Raw genomic sequence first — 12,487 nt, forward strand, 5'->3', positions numbered from 1 at the left:
CCCCCCCCGGCCCCCCCCCCCCCCCCCACAAAAAAAAACAATATTTGCTACTCTTTGTAACTTTTTGTTTAATGTTTAATCTCTCTTACTTTCTTATTATTTTGACCTTTTAATCACTTTCAACGAAACAAAGGAAAACATGTTCTTAGATACGAATGTGTTTTTGATTTTAGTTTGTTAGCTTTTTGCCAAAAAGGAAAATAAAGTATGTGAAAGGAGACAACAAATCTTGCTAAATTAAATTATGAGACATGGGCAAAATCACAATGATGACTTTAGACTTTATACTCAATAATATGACACCTTTTTATAAAAGTGAAGTTGGCTTTGATTGGATATATAAAGTGAATAATTCTAAGTATATAAAAATGGTTTAGTGATTTAGGTGGAATATATAATGTCAATATGTTACTTTCTAATTTTAATACTACATAATTAGTGTTATTGATAGTTTGTTAATTTCATTCATTATGAATTTGAATTGATTGACATTGAATTCTAATTAGAATTTGCTTAACTAATCTAGTATAAATATCCAATTCTGTTGATCCAAGTGGCATCCAAATTTAGCATCTCCAGAAGGATTTCGGTGCCGACGTGAGGAATTGACAGGCAGGCAGGCTAGCTAGCTGCTCCTAATACGCGTTTGGTTTCTCCTTGTAGAAATGAACCGACAGGACCACCTTTAATATTTAACATGTGCTACTTGTCTAGCGCCCTACACACCAATCTTATACTTCCTCACTCTCGATAGCGTGATTTGATTTGACACAAAATTTAAGAAAAAATAAAAATTCCGTGATCATTTCATTATAGGATACAGAAAAATTTTAAAGTTAAATTGTTTTATTCGTTTTTTACTTGTCATTTCTGACAAATCAAGTTAAGACACTTTTTCTTTTCCCATTAGTGAATAAGATGTTTGAGACTCTATCAATTAATACCGATAAAATGGTAAGTTTACTATATCAATCATTATTTTCTTAATAAGTATGTCAAGTCAAAATTTGACAAGTAAATAAAAACATATATAGAGTTGTAATTTGTAGTGACCACATTCACATAACTTGCGTAGAAAATAAATTTATCCCTATTTTAATTTGTGTGTCTTATTTATTTTTTAGTTCATTTAGATCAATTAAAAATAAAAAATAATTTTTTTATAAAATTATGTGTTAAATCAAAATCAAATAAATAAATTCAAAATTCTCCGAGTTGGGCTGAGTCAGCAATGGATAAGACCATACAATCCAAAAGCAAAAAACCCCACCTCAATCCTCACACGTTCCACACAAATCATGTCGCTACTATTATTATGTGCGTATGGGAGCTTTTACTTCCAACATTTTAATATATATTAAATCATAAATATATAATATTCCATCGTTCCACGATATGTATCGAGCAGCATATACAGAGTATGACACGATTATTTTAATTAAATATATACATATAATAAATTTTGAATCTAATAACAAAAATAAGTTATACTCCAATTGTGATCACAATTGCAAGTGACGAATCGTTATAATTAATATTTTCTTCGTTTCATATTACTTATTTATGTTATATGTTTTTTGAAAATATTTTTAATACGATGGATAAGTAATATGAAATGGACGAATTTTGTGTTATTACGGCACTATTCCTAGCATCCCCACTTCTCCTTTTCTTTTTCTCTTTAATTTTCGTGGTATTCCAAAACATCTCTAATAAATAGGAATATGTTCTTCCATTTTTTCCATCTATCCAAAACATTCACTCTATCATTTTCTCCAGTAACTAACCAAATTCTTCTAGAACAATTATTCCAAAATCATGGCTTCTTCTTCTTTTCTTCTCTCCACTTCAATTGCCGGCTCTAAACTCTCCGCCGCTGCACCACCGTCGCGCTCCGTTAGCTTCCGGCAGCGGCCGTTCTCTGTTTCCGCCGCTTACTCCACTGCGGAGAGGACTTCTACTACTACTACTAGTAGTAGCTCTACAATAGCCTCACATACATCGTTATACGAAGTTTTAGGGATTCAAATAGGAGCTAATTCTCATGAAATTAAATCTGCTTACCGGAAATTAGCCAGAATTTTGCATCCGGATGTTCAGAATTCGTCGGCGGAGGACTTTATTAGAGTTCAATCAGCGTATGCTACTCTTTCCGACCCGGAAAAACGTGCTAATTATGATCGGAAACTATTTGGGAATAGAATTGCAAGGCCAGTTGATTTCTCACCGGCGGGAGCTCGTAGCCATTATACTGTTCGCCGGAAATGGGAAACCGATCAGTGTTGGTAGATTTTTTTCGAAATCTCCCGCCCGATTAGTCATAAAATGTAGATTTTAGCTCTCCTAATTGAGCGGGACTTAATTTCTGATCGTAACTCAAATCTGAAATTTCGAATTAAGAGTAATAAGATCAGTTATTTGTACAGTACATGTAAATGTGACTTTATGTATATATTACTTTAAATTTTTGTTATGTTATTTGTGTGGAAGATAAATAATCAGACGAAGTTTTTGAAGTCTGAAAGTTCATCAAAATTGTCCAATCAACATTTGTATTATTAGAATTCACAATATAATGCCTTTTTTTATAACCACATAAATAATCTTCTTTTAAACTGTAATGTTTAGTCATCGTAATTTGGAAAGCAACATGCATAAATTTTTCCATTTGGTCAATGATCATGGATTCCTTTCATATGTTTCTATTAATGTAAGGTTGAAATATATTTTATTTTTAAAAAAGAGTAAAAATGGAAGTTTGAAAAATACCTTTTTGTAGATTTCGATCGTGTTCTATGACTTCTCACATGTCCAACTTGTGACTTTGTGAGGTGAAAATGTTGCCAATTTGGTCCACAATATCATTAGGTCCCCACTTTATAAGATAAGAATTACATGTCATAACAAATCAATGAGATAATCTTCTAGGCCAGAAACTAAGAGAAAATTGTTCAAATGATAAACATCATCATAAATTTTGCTAAATATTTTTTGTTTTAACGCTCGATAAATATGATATTATTATAGAAAATCTTATGTTAAATAAGTTCTATCCACTAAAATTCACACGTTCATGAGAAAAATAAAAGCACTAGTGAAGTCACTTGCCATCCATGTTTTGAGTTTTCAACATCTCATCATTATGAAATCAAAAGCAAGTTGAGTAGCAACTATAGTAAGTGACATCTGTCATCCTTATCTACAATTGCAAAATGACACATAGTATATCTGTCTTTATTTCAAGTAGTTTTTTCTTTTCCAAATTATTGGAGGCTTATGATTTTTCTTAATTCAATTGTAAATATTATGTCAGTCATATTTATGATTTTCTTTCTCTCTTCGTCTTTGTTTGGGAAGCTGTTGTAAGTTTTTGATGAGATGCTTATAATAGTATTCTAGAAATTCATAATTCGTTTGAGTAAATTTTTTTAATTATAAATAAAATCATATAAGTTTTATCATTTGAAATCTTATTCAAATATTGAAATAAACACCTAATACAAATACGTTTTCAAAAATGCACAATTCAACTTTGGCAGATTTTTGTGGCCATCAAAATTAAGTATTCTTAAGACATGTCATAAAAAATACGTTTAACATATTGTTCTCATGCTCAAGGGTAAGCCTATATTATCAAAGTTATTTTTCATGTAAGATCAACAAAACATTGGATAATTATCGCAGAATCTCGCCTCTTGATGAAAAAAAGGGTGATCTCCTTATATCGTCTTACAAAACGATCAATAAAGAAAGAGAAAACTAAACAAAGTGTTGATAAGTTTAAATGTCGATATCAAAGAAGAAGAGTTTCATCACGAATGGTGAGAGTGACAAAAAGGATCAGTATTCTTAACAGGAAATTAAAGTGGAAATGAACATCGAAGAGCCGTTGCTTGTTGAAATTCGATGCCTTCCTTTTTGTGATTGGGCAGCTCTCCTAATTTGAATCATACTTAAAAAAAAGAGTAGAATTTCAATTTTCTAATTCTAGAAGTCTTTGATGTTGAGCTAAAGTAGCCCGATATACTATTAACATGATCTGATATTAATAGTATTCAATATATGCATGGAAAAATTGTTGGGTAGCAAAGCAAGGTGTGAATGGAAAATAAAAAGAGAAAATGAAAAATGGAAGAACCAATGAAAATGGGGGAACCAATTTTGGAGGGAAAATGAAAAGTCATTGCAAAAGTGTAAATTAATAGTCATTTTTACCATATCGGTAGAAGAGAGGAAATTGTTGTCCTTATATTAGGAAACACTTCCTTTAGTTCTTAAAGGGTTAAGAAGAAGGTGCCCCTCGCGCCGTCGTCGTCGCTCGCTCGGCTTCAATTGATAATATTTTTTGGACAAAATTTATTTAATCAATCTTGTTAAATCATTTCCTTTCTCTTATAAATTAATTTGGCGCAACTGAATTTATTTGAAATTCACGTGTAACGGTAATCCTTCCGAAAAGTTGTTACTTTCCGAAAAGTCGTTACTTTTCCCAAACGGTAATCCTTCCGAAAAATCGTTACTTTTCCCAAAGGACACAATGTTCTGGAAAAAACGGGTCTGAACAGAAAATTCTGAATAGACGTGTTCCTTGCTGCAAATGGCTATAAATAAGAGGTCTTTTTCGTTTTTTCAAACACTGGAATTTTTTCCTCTCTGCATACATTTTCTTGCATAAATAAAATTGTCGATCGACTGAGTCTGTGTGTGCTCTTGTTGCTGTTCTTGCGTTCGCTGAAGTTATTGAAGTTTGAGGTACCGCTACTTCTTTAACAGGTAAAACCGTTTTATCTTGGGAGGAATTAATCTGCAACCTCGGGTACAGTGAGGGGATTAAATTTCTTAAGGAAACACAGTGATTTTTGTGGACTCGGATTAAAATTCATTCTGTCTATTTCATCTTTTTTTGTTTCTGTATTTTTGACTAACCTGAATACAGGAGATAACAAAAATTAAATCATCGTAAACACGTGGTCGCACATAATAAAAACATGTTATATTGAAATAATACTAAAAGGATGAGTTGAAGGCTCTGGAGATTGGTCATCTTCGAAGAATTACCAGCAAGAGCGATCATAATCATTACATATCTGGTATCGATCACATCCATCATAACGTCATACCAAACATAACTTGTGTTGTTAATAAAGGTAGGAACTCATGGCCCGAAGTCATGCGTGTAACAATATGTCCAAGTAGAGTATTTCTATTGAACAACGTACTATGAGGCCCAACGTGGGAAGGCAGTGGAAGAGAAAGAAAGTAGCTGCGATTGCAAAAAAAAATCAATTGAATCATCAAGCGGATGATGCCTATAGTTGAGCCATATATCCACAAAATGGCCTGGTTCATGCCTTTAAGAGGCCCAACTCATAATACGTATTATAGAGGCCCAACTCCTAATACGTTTGGCCCAATATCTACAATATGGCCTTTTTTACGCTTACCTTGATATTGAGGCCCAACTCATTATAAGTTCCTGAATACAAGCAAAACGGAAAAAGCTAACACAGTCGCACAGAAATGGCTAATGTAATGAAGCCTCTGATGAATTGGCCAAAATGGCATCACTATTTATACGTTCGCGCTTCATTCATCCACTTTGTTCAATCTCAATCTCCACTCTTCTCGACCTTCAATGTTCGCCGACCGCCGTCGTTCACGGCATCACCTTCCGGTTACCGGCAAGCTCATTTTCGTTCCGGCGCGGCACTTAAATCACGTGAAAGTCCATTACCGTTAGATCAATCGGAGAGCGACAGCGATTCCGATGAGAAAACAAGAAAGAGTCGTAACGAGAAGAAGCGTGAAGCTCGACGCGCCGTCCGGTGGGCTATGGATTTAGCTAAGTTCTCTGCTCCTCAAATTAAGCGCATTCTCAGGTAATTAGAGAACTTTCTAGTTACAATTGACTGAAGGATATAAATTAATGTTTCATATTTCACTGTAGAGTGGCTTCAACAGAGCAAGAGATATACGAAGCCGTTATGCTGGCCAAGGTAATTTTGTGTTCTATCAATTGCGAGGTATTATTGCTATTTTTTCGTGGTTAGTGATGAGTGTTACATGTTTGTTCATTTGCCGCAGAGACTAGGTCCTGATGTACGAGAAGGAAAGCGAAGGCAATTCAGTTACATAGGTATGCTTTAAGATGCTTACTTTGTCCATCAAAATGATCTTTTTTGCCAAATGTTTTAGTGCATCGTTCTGTATTCAGATAAGCAAAACTTGTAAGTTATAGTACCTTTAATCTATTATTAGATATGTCAGTTGTATACTTATATCCAATGTAGGTTTAAATATAGTCAATATTGATTACTTGATAAGTAAAAAGGAACTTGCAAATTACTGAATTAGCATGGTGGTGAACTGTTTTAAAAGATAGCAGAAAATCAAGAGCATTTGGGAAGAGAGAATGGGAATGGATGAAGTATTAGGATTTAGGAAAGAAGTATGGTACTCAGTTTGATGAGTTTGTAGTATGCAGTGCCGTTTGAATTTGAGTGATTTCGTGCTATGTATTTGAAATTCATAGGCTTAATGCTTTACCTTGGTTCAAACCACATTACTCTTTTATCCATTATTTAGGATTCATTTGAAAAGACACTTAAAAACATGGCATTTTAAATTCATACATATGCAATTGCCTCTTGTTAGCAGATGTCTCTTTCAAAATGGGTCTATTACTCTCCTAGACTCCGAAAGGATAAACACGTTGACATGAATGCCAGAAAATAGTGACATGAATCCGTATTTTGCTTTGTAATTTACTTGCAACAACAACATTAAATTATTAGGGAAGAAAAATAACCGTGGAGTCGTATTCTTCCTTACTAGCTGGTGCTTTTCCCTCAAATTATATATTCTACCTTAGTGCTGGTGCCATCTTCTTTTTTAATTATTTATATAAGATAGGATTTGTTCCTACTTTGTGGAACTACATTGGATATGATGTTGTATAAGATAGGATTTTTAGTGCTGGTGCTACCTAAAACCGCTCTTCTAATGATTTTGTAATCTTAGAAATAATTCCTAAATTAACAACTCAAGAAGAGGGAAGCATTCTTTGTCAATCTGTTGTCGGTCTTATATAATCTGAATTTTCTCTGTATTTTTCAACCTCTGACCTAATAAACATCTTAGTTTTCCTTGTCTGACTCATATAGCTATGGGATCTATGGTTCTTTCCATCTGATAACTGAATTTATCTTAAGCTTTCTTTAGTCCTCAATTTTGCTCTATGCAAATGAATACTTGTGTTATGCGTAATAATAACAACAATTGATGAAAAAAGTTTATGTTACATAGAATCTTCAGTAGTTCATACATTTTGCATCCATAAAAGCAGTTATTTTATGAGATGTAACAGTAAGCTGCTAGGGGATTGACGCAAAAAGATAGAACTAAGCAGTATGAATGCTTGTGTGGAACTGCTTTCAGATCTAATGTATAACTGTTTGATAACTTCTCGAGTTCCTTTTGCAAGTTTTTCAGTCTCTCCATGGGAAGTATTTTGGTCATTGGAGTGGCTTCCATGTCAGATTCAAGGGAAAGGGCTCAAAGGAAATTAGATCTCTTTGGTGCAGACTGGAGTGGATAAATAAATTTGTGAGTTGAAGTTGATGCTCCCAAAACGTAATTGGGATAATAAAATAGAAAATTAGTGAATGGAAATAGACACTTTGAAAATGTAAGCTGCTTAATACTAAATAGTTCTTACTTCATACTAATGGAAATGGAAATAATAGCATACTGTAGAGATTCAATATTTAGTTATTGGGAGTTGCGTAACACCCAAGGGTATGGCCTAGTGGTCAATACGAGGTGATTTCTTCTCATATGTCCAAGCCTTGGTGTGTTGATTTTCCTGATATTTGTACTGGTGGAAGGTAGCAAGTGCCGGTGGAATTACCGAATTAGTCAAGGTGCGTGCAAGTTGGCCTAGACACCAACGTTATAAAAGATAGATATTGTGAACTGTGCTGCCCAACTTATTACAACATAAGTTCTAATGTGAATCCTTCTTGTTTCTGTATCTCATACTATTTAGGAAGTTCATGCAAATGGAAGGTAAACACTGACTAGTAATACTGCAGTGTCGTTACTCAAAAAGAGAGCAATAAACTTGATATTATTCTTGAACTGAAGCACCAAACAAATAATAAATTTGTACTCTTGAGAAGGGCATTCTAGTGAAGAAAGTGTCGGTGTATCAGTTAATGTTTGACCTATATACTGTCTCTTATTAGGAAGATCCAGCAATTACTTATAGCTGTTTGAGTACCATATGTGAATACAGAGGAAGCGATCTGAAAATATGAATATGTTTGTCATGTCTTTTGTCCCATTTTTCTCTAGAACGGTACTTTGTATAATTGATCTGTAAACTGTTCATTCCCGTGACTAAAAACCATAAAGTTCAGTAAGAGTTGTGGTTTATGAATTGATTGATTATAGTACTTGTGATGCATTATTCATATTACTTAAGTTCTATTAATGTTGTTATTTATCTGCATTTTGATAAGAGATTGTTTACTTTGATGATTTGAATTCTAAAATCTACAGTCCCCATAAGCCGTGGAAGTTGTGTGAATTTTTTTGGATCAAGTTAATCTTGGAAATGTTTGCAGTCTCATAATTTCAGTTTCTCGTCCTGAAATTTTGGTCACGTGCAAATGGTGTATGTCCAGATCTATATGCTCACGATGTAATACGAATTCATGTTAGGCAGATTATTGCGAGAAGTTGAGCCTGAATTGATGGATGGTTTGATTCAGGCAACAAAAGATGGAGACCAAACTAAATTTCAGGCTTTATCTGGTTCTGAACTTTCGGCTACTGAAGATATTGATGAAGAAGTTGAAGAGACTGAATATGAGGATGACGAAGAGGTATGTCATAATCTCACTCCTCATTTTTCTTTTCTCAAAACAATCTGAGGGGATCAGAGTTTTTTGGCTGCTTTGCTGTGTTAAAAGTTATGACTGAGCACAAGAAACTAAAATTGCTAATTTATTTACATGAAAAATTGAACAAGTATTAGAACAGCTTTTCTGCACCTTTGTTTAATTAAAGAGCTGATCATGAAACCTGCATAATATGGGGGTAGATAGCATAACTGGACTGCAATCTAAAGTTCAAATTTCTTTTTTGCTTATTTTCAGAGTTCCGAGGACGATATTGTTTTAGCTGACAGATGGTTTGATGGCTTGGTCAATAAGGACGTTGACATTTCTAAAGAAATCTATTCTCTAAGTGAGGTTGATTTTGATCGCCAGGTTAGTTCAGCTGCTATGCGCAGGTCTGGAGTTACTTATTCTTTTTCTTTACATCTTGGATTTGCTGGTGTATAAGTTGAATTGACACTTGATTTTATGATTCTCATACTCAGTTTCTTGCCTGTATATGTTCATGTCGAAAGACAAATAACCGATAAATGAAAACTAGTAAAGAAGAAATAATATGGATAAATCAGTATTTCTGGCTGTCAAGTGTGCACCCTAACCTATATCGACATAGTTGTAAGCTTGGTTAAATGAGCCTTTCATTACTCTAAAGCTGAAAGGCGTCAACAATTACTTATGCTGTTTATACAGAATAAGCTGCCCCTACTTGAGAAATTAAAGAAAAATTATGTGCCTTTTGTATGTAAACTACAATTTGCTTGTCTTGCCAGGGAGGGATTATTTATCTGATTATGTTTTATATCATTGTACAGGAGTTACGTGTTCTTGTTAGGAAAGTGCAATCAATACGAGAAAAAGGAAGCAATTCAGACAAGGAGGAAGGAAAAGTAAATAGTGATGTTGTCCGTGCAGAAAAATCTCTCACTCGTTTCCTTCGAGATTTAGCGAAGCAGCTTCACAGCTAAATAGAGTATCAGATTCATCTGGGAGAGTATACTCCATACTGGCCATCAATAGATCCTCAAAAAGTACATTAAAATGTATTTGTAATACTTCCTAGTACACGCATGTACTATCTGGAAGTTAGGTCTCATTTCTCTGCCCCCATAGCTTCTTATTTCCCCTCTATTATTTTTCTCTATTTTTCTAGGGTAGAAGGGGGTTTGGGGGGTGGGTGAAGGAGGAGATTGTCTTTCTGCTGTAGATCAACATCCACTGTTTAATGCCATAAGCCATGAACTTTTGTGTGGAACACTAGTACTGGAGTTTTAATGTTAAAAACATTGAGAAATTTGCATAATGGTGGGCTGATAGTGAGATCGGGAATGACAGCTTGTTTGTCTTTATTGAACACTATAATGAAAGAATCTTGTGGTTTCGATATGTCACTCCTTTTTTGCATCAGCTGATGGTACTGAAAGACAGGAAGAGGAATGTCTGCTAGTGTTGGTTGGAGTAATATACCACTCATTGATTGAAGGACAAAGACATCCATGACATTTGCGTCGGCCATCGGCTGTTGCTGTACAGGTAATGTATTTTATTCAGAAACTTGGAGTACCAGAGAAATTTACAGATTGTCAAAATACATTCCTTTCAAGCGATGTTTCATTTTCAGCGTTTTAACACATACATGAGTCATCTTTAACTTTATTTTGCTGATTCATTGAACTGTAAATTTAGAATTTTCTTTGTTTAATTTCAACATTAACGGCAACACGTTCAACGCATGATTCATTCTTGGTAAAGAGAAACACTTATCCATTTATTCAGGCAGACAGTGGTTTGGTGTAATTCAAAATTGCTGACTAACGTTGATGTGTATACTGTATAGGTTCAGCTCATATGTTGTGTCTTGAAAAATTGTTGTAGATAACATGGAGCTATCAGCATCAGTTTACAAAGGTCGTGGCCAGGTCATTTTCTGCTTATTTAAGTTCTGTTCATATACCTTTTGGGTGTGATTAATAGCCATTCCTTTATCATAACTATACATAATAATATATGTTACATGTAAGTTGAACAAATTGTTGAATCAAAATGAAAAAAAAATAGGAATTTGTTTCTGTCGGTAGTTTACTTTTCTATATTTCGTAGGGTCTTTTTCCATGGGTTCATAACTTCATGGATAAACTTTCGAGGTCAAAACTCAATATTTGTTAAACTCGAAAAATGGTTAGTGGACGCTATTTCTACGAGAAAAGGAGTGGCCAGTGGAGAAAGGGATAAGGTACCCACTAGGGGGTATATGTGCTACTAATTTAGTGCTTATGTCTTTGTCCCAGCGACTCCAATGTCTTGTCAAACACCAAAAGATAGCGACTCTTAACCAAATGCCTTTTTTGTGAAATAGATGTCTCACATGAACATAGTAAATACACGGCCGCCGTGCATGCACTTAATTTAGTCATATTAAGACTGATTAATCTTCCACTCGATCAATTTGTTTGTTTGATTTTTCTTTTGACTTGATACAAAGTTTAAGATAGTGTAAATGATATTTATAAATCTTGTGCTCTTAAGTTAAATATATGTTGAATATACGAAAAATCATTTAATATTTTTGGTTTTTAACATGTGCAAGTTAATATTATAGAGTTAAAGAAAAAAAAAGATATTTATTTTTTAAACATATTAAAAAGACAAATAAGCTAAACATATTGGAGTAAGTATTTATCTCAATAGTCCAATTAATTAACTATTTAAATGTTATTATTTATTGATGAGGGTTTGATTTCTTATATATAGTATGGATAGTATAAATTTTAAGTTTTAAAAGGATATTGCTTTACTGCTTAGGGTTTAGCTGCCCCCTAAAAAGTAGACTAGTTCCTTTATTTTAGATAAGAAGATGGAAATTTTAAGATAAGTACATGTGCAGATTGCTTTTTAGAAAGTAACAATCAAATATATACTTATATTTTTTTGTATATAGAAATTTCAATTTATAATAGTATGCAAGCAAATAGGTGAGAGTAAAGCGAGTTCGAAGAATTTACATTTGGCATATTTTAATAAATTATTTCTTTTTAGATTAAACCATTGTTTTTCATATTGCTTCTCTGACCTAGAAAAACAAAAGTAGTAGGCTGGAAATGAACCTTAAAAAAACAAAAAATAAGTGGTCAGTGGATAGAAGCAAATTCTTAACGAACAGAGATTGTGGTATAAAAACTGAAATTTCTCAACCCTTTAATTAGAGATTTCGAATTTTAAAACAAATCATACTAGGAGTAGTTCTAGAAATAGGCTTTGAAATGCACAAATTCAAATTTAATGAGTCTCAATACGAGCAGTGACGTAGCCACAGCCACCTCAGGGTGTCCAATTGGACACCCTTCGTCGGATCTATATTGACATCTTTCGTCGGAAAATTACGTTGTATATATATGTCAAATTCTATATTTAAAGGAAATATATTATTGAACACCCTTGACAAAAGTTATGCCTTTGGCGCAATGGTAACGGGTGTCTATTAAATAAAGGAGATTTGGGTTTGAACTCAAATATCACAATATTTTTTTATTTTATCTTGACAGTCACACGCCATTATTTTTGGAAATTCTTAATAAAATTTCTGACTC

General features: G+C 33.6%; 2 protein-coding genes across 2 annotated transcripts; both read left to right on the forward strand.

Moving 5' to 3' along the window:
- The first annotated feature begins 1,674 nt into the window (after nucleotides 1-1,674).
- LOC102600881 (chaperone protein dnaJ 11, chloroplastic) lies at nucleotides 1,675-2,527 on the forward strand. Its single transcript, XM_006341999.2, has one exon. The coding sequence runs from the start codon at nucleotides 1,819-1,821 to the stop codon at nucleotides 2,287-2,289; it is 471 nt and encodes a 156-aa protein (XP_006342061.1). The 5' UTR covers nucleotides 1,675-1,818; the 3' UTR covers nucleotides 2,290-2,527.
- Nucleotides 2,528-5,477: 2,950 nt separating this feature from the next.
- On the forward strand, nucleotides 5,478-10,287 carry LOC102601219 (UPF0307 protein PM0119). The gene is made up of 6 exons (XM_006342000.2): nucleotides 5,478-5,879; nucleotides 5,948-5,996; nucleotides 6,085-6,136; nucleotides 8,725-8,888; nucleotides 9,162-9,275; nucleotides 9,716-10,287. The coding sequence occupies exons 1-6, from the start codon at nucleotides 5,521-5,523 to the stop codon at nucleotides 9,866-9,868; spliced, it is 891 nt and encodes a 296-aa protein (XP_006342062.1). The 5' UTR covers nucleotides 5,478-5,520; the 3' UTR covers nucleotides 9,869-10,287.
- Nucleotides 10,288-12,487: the final 2,200 nt, after the last annotated feature.

Source organism: Solanum tuberosum, unplaced genomic scaffold, assembly GCF_000226075.1.
Source record: "Solanum tuberosum cultivar DM 1-3 516 R44 unplaced genomic scaffold, SolTub_3.0 scf00032, whole genome shotgun sequence".
Lineage (NCBI taxonomy): Eukaryota > Viridiplantae > Streptophyta > Magnoliopsida > Solanales > Solanaceae > Solanum > Solanum tuberosum.

Coding starts and splice junctions, on each gene's coding strand:
- LOC102600881 (XM_006341999.2), top strand. CDS start 1,819: ATGGCTTCTTCTTCTTTTCTTCTCTCCACTTCAATTGCCGGCTCTAAA.
- LOC102601219 (XM_006342000.2), top strand. CDS start 5,521: ATGGCTAATGTAATGAAGCCTCTGATGAATTGGCCAAAATGGCATCAC. Junction 5,880..5,947: donor CAAATTAAGCGCATTCTCAG/GTAATTAGAGAA, acceptor ATTTCACTGTAG/AGTGGCTTCAACAGAGCAAG. Junction 9,276..9,715: donor AGGTTGATTTTGATCGCCAG/GTTAGTTCAGCT, acceptor ATCATTGTACAG/GAGTTACGTGTTCTTGTTAG.